The following is a 20,472-nucleotide window of genomic DNA, read 5'->3' on the forward strand; positions in this document are numbered from 1 at the left end:
CACAGCTGCACCTCATTCACTAATTACTCCCTCCACAGCATTTAGTCTCCTGGTTTCCTTTCACTTATTGCAGAATCCTCACTTACCCTTCATGCCACAGTTGTCTTGTTAAGTATGGGTCTTTTGCCTCATAGTTCATAGTTCATGTTATTTTTTCATAGTCTTGTTTTTTCATAGTCTTGCTTTATTTGTTAATAGTTAATTATTTTTGATAATCCGCGCTTTCTGTCTTTGCCTGTTTGGAATAAACTTTTTTTTTTTTTTCCTTCCTCTCCACCGTTCGTGACAGCCGTTACAGTAGTCTAACCTGCTGGAGTCAAACGCATGGATTAGTCTTTCTAAGTCTGGTTTAGACACTGTTCCTTTGATTCTGGCAATGTTTTTTAGATGGTAAAAAGCTGCTGATGTTATTGATTTAATGTGGCTGTTAAGGTTCAGGTCCAATATTACCACTAGATTTCTAACTTGATTATTAGGTTTTAGAAAGAGAGTCTCAAGGTGACTGATAACACTTTCTCTTTGTTTCTGTGGGCCACAGACGATGATTTCAGTTTTGTCTGAGTTTAGCTGGAGAAAATCGTTTTGCATCCACACTGATCTGTTCCATGCAGTGACACAATGTATCTACAGGCCCGTGTTCTCTTGCATCATCATTAGAACACGGGGTGTTCTCACACCTAATCATTTTCATAAACCGTGTCCCTGTTCTGTCATTAATGATTCTTCCCCGAACAACTACAGACCCAACTGCTGGTTTGGGTGTGACAGACAGGTCGAAGAAAACACAAGAATGATCAGATAAAGCAACATCGATGACATCCACATTTGAGATAACAACACCTTTTGAAATGAGCACATCTAGAGTGTGCCCTCTGCTGTGGGGGGGTTCAGTCACATGCTGAGTTAGACCAAACATTTTAAGGACAGCACTGAGTTCTTTAGCGTGCTTATCTTGGCCTACATTCAAGTCCCCTGTTATGACTAAACAGTCAAAAGCAGTGCACACAACTGAAAGTAACTCAGTAAAATCCTCATTAAAACAATTCTGTGGTGGTTTGTAAATGGTGATATAAAATATGGAAGATTGTTTTATCTCCATTTAGAATGGCACATACTCAAATGATGAAAAAACCCGAAATGACTATGTGGGTGGGTATATTGTCCCTGAACATGGCACAAACACCCCCACCCCTCTGGTTTTCTCATGTTTCAGACACAAAATTGAAGTGAGGAGGACTAGACTCAACCAGGACTGCATCAGCTGTTTTTGTCGAGCCATGCCTCAGTTAAAAACATAAAATCATAAAATTGTGAGAGGAAATAAAACTATTAATCAAGAATCTGACATTGAGTACTGTGTGTTTGAGATTAGCTAGAGTTGGACTGGATGCTGTGTTCTTGCAGGGGATATGGATAAGATGTCTCTGATTGGACAGCCTGTCTGTCCCTCTCTTCACTCCATCCCTGGACCTCTGGCTGAGATGAGGTTTACCAGCACAGAGGCCCTTAGCGTCCTAGACAACAGCATTGACACTGTTGGAAATAACAGCGGTGGGCACCGATGGTGGGGGCCGAGCTGGGGGGGGGGGGGCTTTTGTCGGTGGAGTAGGCTGAGGAGGGAGAGGGGCTCGATGCTTCTTTGAGGATAGAATTCTTGATTTTGCCATGTTGGGCGTGAGAGGAACCATTTTAATCCCTGATTTCACCAAGCTTTCAGAGTGGTCAGGAAGTCTCATGGGTGACGGTGGAGAAGAGAACGATAGTGAAACGTTTCTGGAAGGTGTAGATGCAGCAGGTGGGTCCCAGGCCTGTGGTGAATGCGATGGAGGAGCTGCTGCATCCTGTGTTCGGGATGCTGGAGGTGCTGTTGTGGTTGAATCCTATTTTTGGGTCCCTGGGTGGCGAGGCAGGAGCTCTTCTCTCGCTCCTCGTCTCTCTCTGCGGCAGCACAGGACCCGGCCCTGGCCCATTCTAATGCCTCCAAGTGTGGAGGAGATTATCCGTCTGTCGTCTCACTCCACCTCTGTTCAGGTACGGGCCTTTTCCTTTAAACATATCATCTTTTTGCCAGAAAAGATTATAGTTCTCAATGAAATGCAGTCCTCTGGACTCACAGACTTTGGACAGCCATGTGTTCAACTGAAGCAGCCGGCTGGGTTTGTTTATCCTCCTGTCGAGGTTTGGGAGAGCTCCACAAATGAATGCTGGTATCGCCACTTTGTCAAGACTCTCAAGTAGTTTCTCAGTCTTTTTTTAAGATTTCAGACTGATTCTCTCTGATGTTCACTGCACCCACATGCACAATCAGCTGTTTCACCCCTTGGTGTTCTGCCAGTAGAGACAGTGGCTCTTGGATAGCTGCATCTAACTACTCTGTTTATGTTCATGTTAGATACGACTCCGTCTCCAAGCACAAGAGTATGCTTTGTACCGTCTCTCTGTCTGTTACACTCAGTCCCATTTGGCTCTGACAGCGGTAAAAATCTGTTTGTTAACTTTATTCCTGGTGACCTTACATATCCTCCATTAATATCAACAGTTGGACGCTTCTTCGGCGTAGCACCAAGTCCATTACAGAGTCTTGTAAAAGACACAGTATCATTTAGCTTTAAGTTGTAAGTAGCCGTTTTTTCACCCTTTCCTTTGGAAGTAAAGGTGGACCTCTTACCACTGGATTCCATTGGGAGCGTTTCATGTCCCCTTTCAGTTTCTAAGGCAAAAATCCTTTCTTGTAGAGCACAGATTTCATGTTGGTATATCATGTTGAAAGGATTGTAGTCACTGGCTCGTCAGATAAAACCATTTTAAAGTCTTGCTTCGCTTAAAAGAAAAATAACAAAATTATATCCAAGATTTATGGAAATAAGTAAAATTATTTAAAAGCAATAAGCAGCAGGAGGAAGCAGAGACATGTCTGCACTCTTCAGAAGCAGGAAGCAAATTTCAACTTTTTCTCCTCTTTTCAACCGAACTACATCTGCATACTTAAACCGATTTCAACTAATTTGGTCTTAAAATGCTCAGCTTCTTCAGGAGATAACTGCTTTTGGTGTTTCTAACTTTTCTGCGTTTTAAAATATTTAACATTTCATTCAAATATCATTCATATTTCAACTCTTTCTCCTCTTTTCAACCTAATAACTTCTGCAAACTTACACTGATGTCCACTACTTTGGTCTCAAAATGTTCAGCTCTTTCATGAGATTCCAGCGTTGACTTTTGGTGTTTCTAACTTTTATACTTTTTAAAATATTTAACATTTTATTCAAATATTGAAGCTAGAGACACCATTCAAATTTTAAATGTGTCAAAAAACATTCAACTATTACCAAATGGGTCATCTCTTTCAAATATTTAGTCCATTTTGAAATATGACAGTTTGAAAAATATTAAAAAGACTTCTGCATTGTTGCATCCATTCAATTAATTCTGCTTTTTCCCCCCAGCAGCTTCAATTTGTTCCAATGTTGTCTAACTTTCATACAGTTTATCTCAGAGAAACAAATTATACCTTAAAATGTAGGTACACTTGTCCTCTTTCAGCTGATGTAACTACTAAATAGCTCACATTTACAGAATTTCAGCAATGAGCCTTGAAGCCAGAGAAACCTTTCAAATTCTCTCACTAACTCCAATGGAAAGTTTGGTATGACACCAGAGACAGGTTCAGCTGAGTTCAACTCGCTGCCTTTTAAAAATCTTTCACTCCATTGAAATAAAAACTACATTGCCGTGTTCCTCTAACCCTTCTGGTTCTTACGGTGTTCAAATAATTTTCCTCGCTCTTACAGTTTTCTCACAGGAGGTCATAATATCCAAAAAAGCCATTTCTGCTGGTTATACAGGGAGGGAACTCGTTAAGCTGCAGCTGCTCACAAACGTGTTCCTATCACTGTGATGACATCATCTTCCACTTCCACTTGATTTCTGCAAAATTGTCAGTAGTTTCAGCTTTTTTTTGCATGGTCAACAAATCATATTCAGCTCATGAGCATTCTCACTGCTGTTTCGCAGGAGCAGCTTTTTCTACTTGTGAGGATGCTGTAAAGCTGAGTTTACAATGCATTCCAATGACATGGAACATTCATGTGTTGAGTGGAAGCTCCAACTGGCAGAGTGGAAGAATACAGAAAGATTGTTAAGAAAAAAGTTTTAACCTGTCACTGTTTCCAAAATATTTAAGCCACAGAAATATTTTTTTCATTAAAATTTAGGTATTTTTGTCCTCTTTCAGCCAATTGGACGTTCATAGCCTTCAGGACTTTACTTTTTGAACTAAGGGGAACCAGTGCTGATGAGCTGTGAGTCGGTAACATGTTTTCTCAGCTTCACATGCTGCTTCCTGTCAGACAGGAAGTCTGTAATCCAACTGCAGGTGGAGTCAGGCACACTCGGCTGGGAGACCTTCTCCTGAAGCAGAGCTGAAATCCACAAACAGGATCCTGGCATAGGTACCTGATGTATTGAAGGACCAGGTTGACTGCATCGCCTACAGACCTGTTGGCTCTGTAGGCAAACTGTAAGGCAGGGGGCCTCGTGAGAAACCTGAATTGTGTCAGAGGGCCACACCGACGATAACTTGAACTTAATTCTGCTCAACTTTACTCCATTGTAAAATGCACTAAAATACAGTATCTGAACAGGTTTATAGAAATACAGCAATACAACAAACAATAACTTGTAATGTTTTCCACCTCATTTAACTCTTCAGTGAGAATAATCCAGTCTGTTCTGGGCTTGAACAAGGGCATTGAAATCCGGCTGAATGTCTGAGGTGGCTATGCGAAGGACAGCTGAGAGGTGGTCATCTGTGATAGAGGATCTGTGTTTGGATTTGTTGAACTTCATCACTGAGAATGTCTGTTCACATACATAAGTAGATCCAAAGAGGACTAGAATCCTCTGAGCATGCCTCCTCAGGTGTGGAAAGTTCTCCTCTTTGAGGGAGGAGTAGAAGTCCAGCAGTGAGACTGACCTGAAGTGCTCTGCCAGAAGCATGTCAGCCTGCAGGTCAGTGAGTTCCATCTGAACATCACTTGGTGCATTATCCACACTGCAGTTGAAGGGAGAAGAAACCATGTGCATTTCACTTTCAAGAGTTTTGAAATCGCCTCAAACTCTCCATGCAGTGCTTCTAACATGGATGAGTACTTGTGGAGGTGATCGGCTGATCTTGTGGCTTCCTTTAGTGTTGGCAGGTGGGTCAGAATGTTGTCCTTCACTTGGCTTGAGAGAAGCTGCAACTTTCTCATGAAAGCCTTCACTGCACTGTACATCTCATGTACAAAAAGGCCTTTGCACTGCAGTTTGACGTTGAGTTCATTCATGAGTGCAGTCACATCCACAGTGAAGCCAAGGTCTGCCACCCAGTCTTCATCTGAAAGCTCTGGGATGTCGTGTCCTTTCTTCACACAGAACTCCTGAATCTGGTCTCTCAGGTCCCACACACTTTTCAGCACTTTTCCCAGGCTGAGCCACCTGACAGCGCAGTGATAGCTTATGTCACCACGTCCAATCTCATTTTCCTCCAAAAGTGCCTGTGATTTAATGCTCTGGCTCTGATGAAGTTAACTGTTTTAGTTACAGCATCAACAACATGTTTCATTTTTAACACTGTCTTGCACAACACTTCCTGATGTATAATACAATGCAAAAATGTCAATTTCTGCACAGGGTTCATTTCTGTCGTGTTATCCTGCATTCTCTTTAAAAGTCCAACATTTTTCCCTGTCAGATCTGGACAACCGTCTGTTGTCACACTTGCCAGCTTGTCCCATTTCAGTCCTAACATGTCCAAACATGCATTTACCTCTGTGAATAAGTCATTACCAGTGGTTGTCCCTTTCATTGACTGCATGGCTGCCAGCTCCTCCGTGACTTGAAAGTTATCCCACGTAAGAAGATGAGGAGCTGGGCTGTCGCGTACATCGCAGCTCTCATCCAAAGCCAGAGAAAAATAGTCAAAGTCGGCCGCTCTGTTCTTCATCTGAAGCTCCAAGTTCCCAGCGATGTCCTCAGCCCGCCTCGTTACCGTGCGTCGGGACAGTGACACGTTCTCAAACGCAGCCTTTTTCTCCGGCATGTCAGTGCAACAGAGTCCAATAAACACTCCTCAATGAACTCTCCGTCACAAAGCGCCTTACTTTTTCTGCCGATTTTGTGAGAAATTACACAGCTTGTCCTGACGGCTGCATCTCTGGGGGTGTGAAGTTTGGTAAAAAGCCCTTGCTGCGTTTGCAGTTTTGCTAGCAACGCATCAGACTCCCTTTCGCGCTCTTTGTCAGTCAGATTTCTGTATTTATCCTCATGCTTGGTGGTGTAGATTCTAATCTTTAAACACAGCGACCTGTGTTCCACAAATTAAGCACACAGCGTTACCTTTAATTTCTGTAAAGAAATACTTGGCAGTCCATGTCTTGTTGAAAACACGCCATTCGTTATCAACTTTTCTTTTCTTAGCGTGAGCTGACATCTTGGGCTAATCTGGCTAGCATCACTTGGCTGTTCACCTTCTCTCACAGCTCACGCATGCGCACGCACGCGCGCACATAAGTCCACATGGAAGTAACACAAACGTAGCGCTTTCAAAATAAAAGCAGGACAGTTGTATTGCACGCACAGCATAGATATTTGTTTAATTTATGTTGTAATTTATGGTTGGCAGGCGGGCCGAACAGGGACGCACAAAGGGCCGGATGTGGCCCGCGTGCCGTAATTTGCCCAGGTCTGCTGTAAGGGGTCCAGGCGGGGGGTCAGTGATCTCTTTCAGGTGTGAAAGCACAAGGCGCTCAAAGGACTTCATAACCACAGAGGTCAGGGCGAGGGGTCTGAAGTCATTAAGTCCTGTGGACCTTGGCTTCTTGGGAACAGGAATGATAGTGGAGGTCTTGATGCAGGTTGGCACGTGACAGGTCTCCAGCGAGGTGTTAAAAATGTCTGTGAACACTGGAGACAGCTGATCAGTGCAGTGCTTCAAGGTGGATGGAGAGACAGAATCTGGTCCAGCAGCTTTCCGGGGGGGTTCTGTCTCCTTTTAGAGTTTGACGTCTCTCTCATGTATGGAAAGAGTCGTCACTGAGGTGGGTGGAGGGGAGGAGGGGTGGGCCTTTAAAGTGGGTATTGGTAGAGATGCCCAGGCCCCTGCTGAGGTGGGGGATGGTTACAGGACTGTCCCTTTTGTCTGTCGAAGCGACAGTAGAAGTCGTTCAGGTCGTTGGCTAAGCGTTGGTCGTTCATGGGCTTGGAGTTGGTGATCTGCCTGAGCCTTTTCCAGACAGACGCAGAGTCGTTAGCTGAGAACTGGTGTTGGAGCTTCTAAAAGTACAGTTGTTTAGCCTCTTTCACCGCCTTGCTAAACCTGTACTTTGCCTCTTTGAATCTGTATTTATCCCCACTCCTTAAGGCCTCTTCCTTATCCAACCTTAACCTTCTGAGTTTGGCTGTGAACCAGGGTTTGTCTCTGTTGTAACTCCCCCTGGTGCGTGGTGGATCACAGCAGTCCTCACAGAAGCTGATGTATGATGTCACAGCCTTTGTGTACTCATTGAGACGGTTGGTAGCATCCCTGAACACATCCCAGTCAATAGAGTCACGCCTGGAGATCCTCCACAGCCTCAGCCCCACTTCCTTGATGTCCTCACTACAGGTTTGCAGAGCTTTAGTTTCCGCCTGTAAGCAGGAATCAGGTGAACCATGACCTGGTCGGAGTGGCTCAGTGCAGCACGGGGGACGGCGTGATAAGCATCCCTGACTGTGGCGTAACGGTGATCCAGAATATTCTCCTGTCTGGTCGGGCATTTAATAAGCTGTCTATATTTCGGACGTTCGTTCGTGAGGTTTCCTTTGTTAAAGTCACCAAGGACAGTAACTAAAGAGTCCGGGCTGGTCGGCGAGCATGTGCTGTGGTGTCCTGCATGCTGGCATGTGGCGGGATGCAACCACCGACCAGAATGAATGAAGCAAACTCACGGGGTGAATAAAAAGGCTTACAGTTTATGATGAAAGATTCCAGGTCAGAAGAACCGTGCTGCTGGATCACTGTCACATCGTTCACATCATGGTAGCAGCACATATACAAATTAATCCACAACACATGCATGAACTAATGTTTGAACAAAAAAAAAGACAATCCAAAATCGTCTCATAACCACCAAAAACCAAGACCTATTGTCACGGTTTAGGTTTTAATATTCTTGTTTTCAGGTTCTTAGTTTCAGGTTCTTGTCATGTTTTTCCCCTGCCACTTAGTTTCACTCAAGTCACCTGTTTTCTGTTCCAGAGCTGCACCTCATCACGAATCACCTCCCCACAGTATATAGTTTCCTGGTTTTCCTCACTCATGGCAGAATCCTCTCTTTCCCACTCACGCCACGAAAGTTAAGTCTGGTTTTATTTTCAACTGTCAATAAGTATTTTTGGTTATCAGGCTCAGCCGCACTTTCTGTTGTTGTATTTCGAATAAACCTTTTTTTGGATTTGAGAAGTACTGCATCTGGGTCCTACCTTCACCACCGTACCCTGACACCTATCAGTCTGGTCAAAGACAACACTGACCTATCTGTTCCAGCTTGTGCGAACAACCCCAGCATTCACATCACATTGAGGTTAAAAGCAGGAACATCTTTAATTTTCTTCTTTGTTCATAATGTAAGTAAATTGCAGGCAGGATTAGCAGGATATTGTCCGACATTTGCTGTTAAATTGATTTGAAATCTAACAGCTTAACACTGTAAATAAGTTACTTGGGTTTAAGGCATAAAAAAGACAGAAAACCTACCATAACTTTGATCCAATCAGTGTAGTTATAGTCCTCTAATATTCTAGAGAGCATGAGCACTGGCTGTGCCTTGTGTCCTGTGCGTATGTGTATCAGAAATCACATACATGTCACTTCCTTCCTTTCCCAAAGTGTTTGTGTTTTTCCTTTTTTTTTTTTGGTTTTATGATACACCGAGGAAAAAAAGAGGAAACGGAAGATGATTATCTCTCTGTTTCTCAGCCTGGTGGTTTTGCACTTTATAAACTACAGACATGCATCTCATTATCACCGTGTTTTTACTGTACTGGTGATTTACATTTAACACAAAGTTAAATCAGCTTTACAGGTTTTGGTGGGATACATTTTTTCTGCCTAGTGTTATAATTGTCTTTGTTCTTAGACATTATGTATTCATATTCTGTATTTTCCTAAATAACCTATGTTCCTAGCTGGTACTTTTCCACTCTGCTCATACTGCACAACAGATGACCTTAAAAGGTCCAAGACCTTAGAAGGACATAAACAACTGGGTCAGACAAAACATCTCTATTAGGGCAGATAGGTCTGGTACATTAGATCCACGCCTAAAACAGCACTCACACATACACACACATTGTTTATCACATCCAAAGAACACAGCAAGGACAGCAGCTGGCCTGATCATGCCACTCAAAACTGGCCAATTATACTCTGACAAGTGTGAATACAACTTCTGTGAGATAAAGCTGAATATAAATATGAAATGCTTCCGGATATCGGGGCTCGGCCTGACGGATTTCCTGCGGGAGCTCTGGCACTCCGAGTCCAGCGCTGCAATATACTTTACTTGTGACCACTAATAAATACTTTTTTAATAAACGATTTCTCCAGCTTGTTCTTGGGCTTCCAATGAAAGAATCAGGCTAACACTAGCCTTACATACAGGAGTATGTCTGAAATACTGAACCTTTTATTTAATTCCAGGGTGACCCATACAGCACAAGAAAAAAATAGAAAAATATATCCCAAGACTAAAAGATGGGAATAATGCACATTTAGTACATTTTTAAACCGCAAGTTAATGACTGACAGGCTTTCATGTTAATAAAATGTGTTAACTGGGCACAAATTAATTACTGTATTATACAAATCATAAAGTCATGCACTTAGTTTGTACTCCAAATAAATATGTACAGATATTTCTTTCAGCCACAAACAGCCCTGACAACATTTACTATTAAAAAGACAGACAGGTAGAACCCAAATGAAATGATGGAATATTACCTGTATAAACAGAATAGACAACACATTTCTACTACAACATTGAAGCAGTTGGGAATCTTTTGGGGAAAAATAAAGTTAAAAATGACCATAGTTTATGAAACTGCTCAATGATCATGATTCCTGATGTTGTGACTGTGTTCGTCTCTGTTTAACATAAGGCCTGTTTTAAACCCAGACCACACACACATCATCATCGTGGTTTGCTGACTATCGCTGGTGAGCTCACAATTGTTGAGAAAGAGTGACGCATTTCCTTCCCAACAGGAAAATGTGTGCGGGACACAGGAATTTATGCCACTGGAACCATCAGGACTCATACACATTCACACACATGCCAACATTCATTTGACAACTTACCAGCGACTGAATTTGGGCGGGGAATGAGGTTGAGTGTGACAGAGTGGGTGGAGCTCGATGAGCGGGCGGAGCCAGGGCCTCGGTCTGGGTGGAGTTTGTTTAGGCTGTAAGTGGAGGCAGACATGTTGTCGTCTACTCTGTACAGCAGGCTGTTGTTTGCACCACCTCCCGCTAACACACTTGAAGACGATGTGGAAGCCACTACCGGCCGGCCTCCCTGCTGCCAGAGGTTGAGGCTGCTGCCATGGTAACTGGGGTACTTGGCGCCGTTGTCTCGCTCTGCAGCCGAGTCAGCAGAATAGCTGGTCAATGTGGCTGAAAGGAGTGAGGAGAGGAAGGAATATATGAATAGTTTCGGGGTATATAAGCTTGTATAGACAGATTTATCTGCACTGCTCTGTGCCGGTGATGGAGAAAGATCTGGCCACACCATCTTACCGTTCAGGGATGTGTTGTAAACATAATCTTTGTATATCTTTACAAACATTCTTTGTAAAAAAAAAAAAAAATCGCAGCTGTTTTTCTTTTTCTGTAAACTATAACATGCAAATATTAGAAAAGGGAGAAAATGAGCAGCTTATCCCAGTCAGACCAAGCTGTATAAAAGTCATCTTTTCATCTCACCTATGATTCCACTGTCTCTGCTCTCCAGTGTTGAGGTTGGGGAGGCGACAGAGGCGTGGTTGGAGGAGACATGCTTGCTGTTATTGTTGCCCTCCCCCCCAGCAGGAGGCTGCAGTGTGGAGCAGGGGGAGGTGTTGCTGCTGGCCAGACTGGAGGAAGGAGAGATCCTCTGGAAGATGAGGCAGGGAGAAATTTCCTTAGATTTACCGTGTAAATGTGCATTTAGGAATTTGTGTTAAATCTTCTGTTTGGATATCCATCATGTGTCATGCAACAACAATGGCATTTACACATTTTAAAAGAAGAGGCATGTTTAAGTGCTTGGAAAGAGACGCAATGCAAATAGACTGTTCTAAAAATGTTTACATTTTAAATTCTCTTATCTTTATTTTATTATTTTTTATACTATGGGAGCCATGCATTGAAATTTCATTCTGTATACATTCTGAATGACAATAACACATGTCTATGTCTATATATAATTTTCACAATACACCAAATATAAAATCCAATAGTTCTACAGTTAACGGAAGACTAAAACTGGTTGTTTATAATTAGCTTAAGATCATTATGTTTGTCTGTTTGTGATATGATCACAATCCATGTTACCCCACAGAGTATCTCATTGCACCCAACCGCTACCCACTGAAAAACTACAAAACATACATTCAGATCTGAGATCTGATCTGATTTACAGCCCACCAACACCACTTGGACATATGTAAAGGTGAGTGAGAGTGTTAGATGGATACCTGTCGTTCATCCTGGGCGTGGTAAGGGGGAACCTGCTCTCCAGTGATTACCTTCTCCCCCAGAAGGAAGCCCAGCCTGGTCATCAGTGCATCAGCTGCTTCGTCAACAGAAGGGGGCGGTCCTAACTCCTCGCCCTCATCTGAAAAATTAGTGAGTGAAGAAAATTAAGTAAAATATTTCATCATCTTTAAACAGTAAAATATAAATGACGGTTATAAAAACTGGTAAAGATCTCATCTTGTATCATCATCATCTGGTTTCTCTGTGTGGGCTGCACGGTGGTGTGGTGATTAGCACCATCGCCTCACAACAAGAGGGTTACAGGTTTAATTCCCGGCTGGGGCCTTCCTGTGTGGAGTCTGCATGTTCTCCCCGTGTATGCGTGGGTTCTCTCCAGGTACTCCGGCTTCCTCCCACCGTCCAAAAGCATGCACATTAGGTTAATTGGTGTCTCTAAATTGTGTGGTCGTTTGTCTCTGTGTGGCCCTGTGATGGACTAGCGACCTATCCATAGTGTACCCTGACTCTTGCCCAATGATGGCTGGGATAGGCTTTGTGTTTCATGGACGCATCTATGATTTCCCCCAAAAAATGTACAAATTTTGATTTGTCTGACCACTGAACGTATTTCTACTTTACCTCAGTTCATTTTAAATGAGGCTCAGAGAAGATGGTGGAGTTCCTGGATCATGTTCACATATGACTTCTTCGCATAATAAAACTTTAACCCGCATTTGTTGATGACACGGTGGACTGTGGTCTCAGACAATGATTTCTGAGCCCATGTAGGTATTTTCATGTCTGTTTTTAATGCAGTGCAGCCAGGAGACCCAAAGATGAAGGGCATTGGAAAATGATTTTCACCTGTGCCCCATGCACACACAGAGATCTACAGATGATCTGAATCTTTTGATATTATGTACTGTAGATGATGGAATATTCATGGTCTTAACAATTTTACATTGAGGAATATTATTATAAATTTGCTCCAAACCTGATGGCGCAGGTTTTTTTTTGCAGATTGCTGAAGAGGTTGGCTCCTTGGTATAATTCACAGCTGCGTGCGTTAAAGCAGACTGCAAGAAAGCTGGAGAGACAGTGGCGTTCCTCTAATTTAGAAGAGTCTCAATTAGTCTGGAAAGATAGTTTAATAACGTATAAGAAAGCACTTCGTAAAGCTAGAACTGCGTATTATTCATTATTGATAGAAGAGAATAAGAATAATCCCAGGTTTCTTTTCAGCACTGTTGCCAGGCTGACAAAGAGTCCGAGCTCTGCTGAGCCATGTATTCCTTTAACTCTCAGCAGTGATGATTTCATGAGATTCTTCATCAATAAAATTGTTTCTATCAGAGAGAAGATTAATGGAATCCTTCCCATTATTATCACTGATGTATCATCAAGTAGAGCAGCTTTAGAAGTATCTTTCGAACCTGAATTGTATTTAGACAGCTTCTGTCCAGTTGATCTTTCTGAGCTAACAACAGCAATAGTCTCTTCTAAACCATCAACTTGTATGTTAGACCCAATCCCAACCAGACTGTTCAAGGAGGTTTTCCCCTTAATTGACACTTCCATATTGGATTTGATCAATCGGTCTTTGTTGACAGGATATGTACCTCAGACTTTTAAGGTTGCTGTAATTAAACCTTTACTTAAAAAACCTACTCTTGATTCAGAAGTGTTGGCTAATTATCGACCTATATCCAATCTCCCTTTTTTGTCCAAAGTTCTTGAAAAAATAGTTGCAGTTCAACTTTGTGATCATTTACATAGAAATAATCTGTTTGAAGAGTTTCAGTCAGGATTCAGAGTGCATCATAGCACAGAAACAGCACTGGTGAAAGTTACCAATGATCTCCTGTTAGCCTCTGATAGCGGACTTGTTTCTGTGCTTGTCCTGTTGGATCTCAGTGCTGCATTTGATACGATCGATCACAGCATTCTGTTACAGAGACTTGAACATGTTATTGGGATTAAAGGAACTGCATTAGGCTGGTTTAAGTCATATTTATCTGATAGATTCCAGTTTGTTCTTGTAAATGAAGAATCTTCCTCACACGTTGGAGTAAGTCATGGAGTTCCTCAGGGTTCTGTGCTTGGACCGATTCTTTTTACTTTATACATGCTTCCATTAGGTAACATTATCAGACAGCATGGCATAAATTTCCATTGTTATGCTGATGATACTCAGCTGTACTTATCTATGAAACCAGATGAAACCTACAGGTTGGTCAGACTACAAGCCTGTCTTAAAGACATAAAGACCTGGATGACTCAGAACTGTCTGCTTTTAAATTCAGACAAAACTGAAGTTGTTCTCTTTGGACCTGAGCGCTTCAGGGAGAAATTGTCTAGTTATATAGTTACTCTAGATGGTATTTCCTTGGCTTCTAGTTCTACAGTGAGGAACCTTGGAGTTATTTTTGACCAGAATTTATCATTTGACGCACATATAAAACTGGTTTCTAGGACTGCCTTCTTTCACCTTCGTAATATTACTAAAATCAGGAGCATCCTGTCTCAGGGTGATGCAGAGAAACTAGTTCATGCATTTGTTACTTCAAGATTGGACTACTGTAATTCCTTATTATTGGGCTGTCCCACATATTCTCTGAAAAGCCTCCAGCTGATCCAAAATGCTGCAGCCAGAGTTCTGATGAGAACTAACAGGAGAGATCATGTTTCTCCAGTTTTAGCTTCTCTTCATTGGCTCCCTGTTAAATTCAGAATAGAATTTAAGATTCTTCTTCTGACATATAAAGTTCTTAATGACCGAGCTCCATCATATCTTAAAGATTTAATTGTAAGATATTTTCCTAACAGAGCACTTCGCTCCCAAACTGCAGGTTTACTTGTTGTTCCCAGAGTTTCTAAAAGTAGACTGGGAGGTAGAGCCTTCAGTTATCAGGCCCCTCTCTTGTGGAATAAGCTACCAGTAAATGTCCGGGAAGCAGACACCCTTTCCACTTTTAAGATTAGGCTTAAAACTTTTCTTTTCGATAAAGCTTACAGTTAGGGATGGCTCAGGTAATCCTGAAACATCCCATAGTTAAGCTGCTATAGGCTTAGACTGCTGGGGGACCTCATCTGTCACACCTTTCCTCACTTTGCTCTCTTTTTCCCCCTGTTTAATTTCAAAATTGATTTTATGTACATGTGACATTATTGTGGTTATTAACCTATGTTTCCCTGTTCCAACAGATATCCTTTGAATGGCGTTATGGTGTTTTTCCCCCCTCTTTTCCCTCTTTTCTGTCTTCTCAAACCCCAGCTGGTCGAGGCGGATGGCCACCCTTCCTGAGTCTGGTTCTGCCAGAGGTTTCTTCCTGTTAAAAGGGAGTCGTTCCTTTCCACAGTTGCCACAGGCACGCTCAGGACGGGAGATTGGACTGAAGACACATTTCGGTGCAATCTGTTGGTTTCCTTAGCTAGGATATTAATTTTTTGAATTAGCTCTATATGAATTAATTGGATTATGATTACAATGAATTGAATTCCAATTGGCTTGAATTGGACTATATTACTTAAGTGCCTTGAGATGACAATTGTTGTAATCTGGCGCTATATAAATAAAATTGAATTGAATTGAATTGAATTGAACCTCTTTTCATTTCATGCCTCTCTTGGGTGCTCTTTTTATACCCAATTAGGTTACTGACCTGTTGCCAATTAACCTAATTAGTTGCAACTGCTTCTCCAGCTGATTTACTTACTTATCCAGCCTTCTGTTGTCTCCATCCCAATTTTTGAGAAGTTTTGCTGCCATCAAATTCAAGATAAAAATAATTTTTTCATGAAATATTTTAAAATTTGATATATTTTTTCCACGTTCTATTGTGAATTGATTTATGAGATTTTTGTCAAATCATTGCATTTAATTTTTTATTAACAATTTACATCGCAATTTACAACGGTTGTAAATTGAGACATTCCTTCCAATTTAAGCATTCACCAGTGCAAGCCCATCATAGCTCACTTGCATCCATTCTTGGTAAAAAACAGAATTTATTGGTTTAGCTCCAAAATATTGACTAATATTTTTAGGGACTGACCAGCTAATTGAGGCTGGTCCCTGTCTCACTCAGCTCAAAATCAAAGGTGACTGCCCTGGTGACCTGAAGTAGGTCCTAGTCACTCCAACCATCATGAAAAACTGCTACAGATCTGTCCAATCATAAAGGATTATGAAATAAAAACAAATCCTGAGAGAATTCAAAATGCCACTAACACATTAAATCACCAACTCCCTCCAAACACACTGAGCCCACACGTGAAAAGAAGTGATTGATGTCAACATTAATATATTCTTTTTATATTTAGCTGTTTATATATATCTCCACACATTCAGCAGGAAAGACAGTCTGTAATTACAGCTACAAACTGCTGACTGTTGGACAAAGTACCAGCGACACACACACACAGAAAATAAAAACCAAAGAAGCACATTCGTGTATGTGCGCACACACGTGCATGTGTGTGGTCAGTCAATAACAGGGCGGGTGAGTCGTTTTTAGAAGAAAACTAAAATGGAAAGATCAGAAGCAGATCGCAGCAACTTTTCCATTTCTTTCCTGTTAAGTATCCTAGCTGCTGATTTCCTTGTCCTTCCTTCTGCCCCTTCTTTCTTCATTTGTCATTATGCTCTTTTACTTTTCGTTCTTTCTGTCCTCCCTGTCCTCCATTTCTTTCATCATCTGTTTCCACTTGCTCTCATCCTTCCATCGTTCATCCTTTCTGCATTTTGTCTTTCCTTTGTTCCATTCTCTCTTTAGTCTTTGGACATTATTTTCTTCATTTCTATCTTCCTTCTGCTGACTCCATTATAACCTCCTTTTCTTACTCCACCTTCCCATCTGCCCTTCTTGCTCTCTCTTCCAATATGTCCTAATTTCCTCGATCTATATTTGTACCAACATTCCATCATTTCTATCTTTCTCTCTTAATTTCCTTCTCGCTTGTTAATGTGTTCCTTTCTTCCTCTCTTGATTTGTTTGCCTTTCTTTCGCTTTTCTTTTTCATCTTAAGGACTTTTTCAACATCCCTCTTTTCTTTTCTTACATCCTTTCCTCCTCTGTAATTTCTTTTCTTTTCTTTCTTCCTCATTGTTTAATTTTTCTTCCTTTCCTCGGCTCTCTACAGAAACATCATAGATCTGGAGTAATTGTGAGTTGATGATTTCTCAGTCTTAACTGTGAATGAATAATATTTAAACAGTATCACAGTCACAATCACAGTTTTGGAAGCGGCTGGACTTGATTCAGCTTTCTCAAACTTATGAAACTCTCTTTTAAGCTTATTATTCATTCTTTGCAATTAGTTCTGTGTCACTGAACGCAACACTGTAAACCTTAAAGGGAAAACAACTCTATCTTTTGTATTTGTCATTCTGAACTCTGGTTTTAAGAAATGTTTGGACTGATTGTTTCAACTACATATCTTTTTCTTAATCTCTGGAGATGATGAAGAAATCCCGGAGATGGTTTAGTGAAGATTAGCCCTGTAAAGTAACAGAATAAAAATGTGGAAATGTGAGACTGAACTCTGGCAGGGACAAGTGTCCCAACATCAACTGGTTTGCAAAGCCTTTGTGTGGAGCTGAAATGCAGAGCTCAGAGAGACCAAAGGTGGCCTGACTCAAGCTGCAATGGCTTGCTGAAGCCAGATAAGTTTCTGCCTTTTGTTTTTCTTTTGTGATTAGCTTGACTCAACTGCTAAAAGACAGCAAGCATTTTTGGCTAGCCATCAAAGGTATGACAACAGTTTAGTTTCAGAAGGAAAGTAATAATATGGAAGATTCCAACATTTCAAGCCTCTACCTTTTTGTATCTTCAGGCATCTTAAGACAGCAGCTGCTTCATTCATTAACTATTACACATACATAACATTTAAATCAATAATGCAGAGTGACTGCTGTTTTATTGTGAGATGGGTGAGGATGATGGGCAAAATATAGCGCTTCTTGAATATAAAACTATACATGTTCATTTTCAGTGTATTGCCTTTGGCTTATGTGAGACATCAGTCTCTGGTTACTTTCCCCAGCAGACTTGTACTTCTCACGATGGTGACTCTGGTATGAGGTATAAGCTTTCAGAATGTAATTTTACTTCATGAGGATACAATAAGTAATTTTATTGTGAGTTGTTTATGTTTCTAGATCCAAAAACCACTGCAGTGAGAATGCTGATGAAGTTGAATAGGGATAGCTGACAATGGTAAAAAAGTGGAAAATCCTTCAATTGCTGAAAGACCAGTTGCTGAAGTCTTGGTTGAAGGAATTTGAAGTTGAAATAACAATAGTGGAATGATTTAAACTTATTGGAAAAACAGAAGATTTGATGAAAGGGAGTTTTTTTTCATGTTTTTGAAACAGTCATATTTCAAAATTGGCTTAATATATGAAAAAGCTGACCGATTTGCTAATAGCCGAATGTCTTGTGACCCGTTTAAAGTTTGAATGGTGTCTCTAGCTGAAAGTATGCAGAAGTGGTTAGGTTGAAAAGAGTAGAAACATTTGAAATGTGAAATTTACATAAAAATTTGAATAAAATGTAAAATACTTAAAAAAGCACAAAGGTTAGAAACGCCAAAAGTGAAAACCATAATCTCCTGAAAGAGCTGAACGTTTTGAGACCAAAATAGTTGAAATCAGTGTAAGCATGCAGAAGTAGTTAGGTTGAAAAGAGGAGAAAAAGTTGAAATTTGTTCAAATTTTTGAAACCGTTATATTTCAAAATTGGGTCAATATTTGAAAAAGCTGACCCATTTGGTAATAGCTGAATGTCCTGTGACCCGTTTAAAGTTTGAATGGTGTCTCTCGATGAAAGTATGCAGAAGTGGTTAGGTTGGAAAGAGGAGGAAGTTTTTGAAGAGTTGAAAGCACTTTCCATTCATTTGAATGATGGGAAATGTTGAATAGTTTAAAAAGTGTAAAAGTTACAAACAATAAAAGTCATAAGAGACGATACCAAATTTGTAGAAATCTGTGAAAGATTGCAGAAGTAGTTAAGCGCCGAAAAACGGCGGAATAATAATAACTAGAACATTTCTGAAGAAATTTTGATGGGTACCAACCTACGACAGAGGCTGGGCTGTGCTGAGAGACCTGCTAGTTGCTAGTCAAACATAAGATATTACAAATCCAGTCTGAAATATGAGATACTGGCGTGTTATGGTGAAACCTGCCTGCTTTAGACAGCATAAGTGAGGTTAACCACACAGATGGATGGCCTAAGCCAGAGAGACACAGAGAACAGGCTGTGCCCCCTGAGAACAGACAGCTGTTTCAATGGATTTTTAATCATTATCATTATTTTTTTAACCTGTTAATAGCAGAAAGGTCTGCTGAAGAGAGTTATAGTTTCTATTAAGGTCCTGTGGAGAATACAATTGTTATGGCAGTTTGAACAAAGGCCTCAGTGTCAGTTTTAATGAAAAGAAGCACAGCTTCTTCATAATGGAAGTGTGTGATGTGATGTGTAAGAGACGGAGGCAGTCATGTTATTTTGTATTAGGAACTCACATAACACAGGCTGGCATACAGCTGTTACAATAGGCCAGCCATGTTGGCTCTGACCTTATAAGCAGTATTAGAACAGGGCAGCCATGTTGGCTCTGACCTTATAATTAGTTGCTATGGGCAACGGCTGCGCGTGTAACACAGGAGCCAACTGACAAAATTGCCATCACTTTGTCCCCTTAAAATACTGGGGTTTAATAATGAAACACATTTTTGGAACAAACGGTCGCTGTTCGAATCGCTGTTATAATCTATCAACAAGCCCTTTAGTTCAGTTAAAGTTGAGTCTTTCCTGTCACATAAACTTTGAATGATGTCTCTGTGATACCGTATGACTGAGTTATGAACTTCAGAAATTTTCTAGTTATGGGGGCCAATGCCAAAGGCATTAAGGCACACATATTACTCTTGTGTTGGACTCTTATTATTTTGATATCAGTGACTGTACGCATGCGTGAGGCTATGTTGCGCTCAGCCTGCTATCAGCCTTGTCATACATCAGAATTAATGAAACAAAGATCAGAAACAATAATTTCAGATTGTTTACGAGTCTCAAACCTCAAGTCCAAGTCAAGTCTCAAGTCTTTTGAGGGCAAGTCTGAAGTCAAGTCGCGAGTCTTAGTTTGTGTGACTTAAGTGCAACTCGAGTTGAGTCACATGACTCGAGTCCCCATCTCTGCCTTGACCACAGCATCTTCACTGAGAAGAATGAACGTTATGCGGCTGTTGAGTTCTCACTGATGCAGAGCTGACTGGAGGTGATCAAAAACTCACGTCTACTGTAGAGTCATTCGATGTGAGTCTGAATGCTGATTCAACATTTTCACATTGCACTCAAAAGACAGATTTCTTTTGTGTGTAAAAAGGACTTCAGTGTCCATTTGCCAGTTCATCTGCTTCTGTTTAGATGAAGATGTGAATACACGACAAGCCTAACTTCTTCATACAGCTGACTAACCAGTGTTAGTTTTGCACTTTTACGTGAATTAAACCAATTCTTTATTGTCCAGCACTTCATGGTCAATAAAACTTATAAGTTGAATTAATCATCTCATGTTCCTGGAATGGTCAAATATTCTCAAAAGGAGAATCCTCCAAGAAATATTAAGTTTTTAAAACTTATTAACCTGTCCGTGTGTTGCTTTTTAAAGTCACACCATGAGCGAAAGGCTGGCAATACTGTGACTGAACAAGG

The 20,472-nt window shown here is 41.1% G+C and overlaps 1 protein-coding gene and 1 pseudogene across 2 annotated transcripts in view; both read right to left on the bottom strand.

Moving 5' to 3' along the window:
* tanc2a (tetratricopeptide repeat, ankyrin repeat and coiled-coil containing 2a) overlaps nucleotides 1–20,472 on the bottom strand; it is a 51,062-nt gene that overhangs the window by 29,493 nt on the left and 1,097 nt on the right. For both annotated transcript variants that reach the window (XM_072369733.1, XM_072369732.1), the window contains exons 2-4: nucleotides 11,755–11,894; nucleotides 11,003–11,171; nucleotides 10,379–10,693 (exon numbers count right to left, since the gene is read on the bottom strand). In XM_072369733.1, coding sequence (XP_072225834.1) covers nucleotides 10,379–10,693; nucleotides 11,003–11,171; nucleotides 11,755–11,894 — 624 coding nt within the window. The remainder of the gene's footprint in view (nucleotides 1–10,378; nucleotides 10,694–11,002; nucleotides 11,172–11,754; nucleotides 11,895–20,472) is intronic.
* On the bottom strand, nucleotides 4,276–6,082 carry LOC140273119 (general transcription factor II-I repeat domain-containing protein 2A-like; annotated as a pseudogene).

This window comes from Leuresthes tenuis, unplaced genomic scaffold (genome assembly GCF_036924035.1).
Source record: "Leuresthes tenuis unplaced genomic scaffold, fLeuTen1.0.hap1 SCAF_17, whole genome shotgun sequence".
NCBI classification, from domain to species: Eukaryota; Metazoa; Chordata; class Actinopteri; order Atheriniformes; family Atherinopsidae; genus Leuresthes; species Leuresthes tenuis.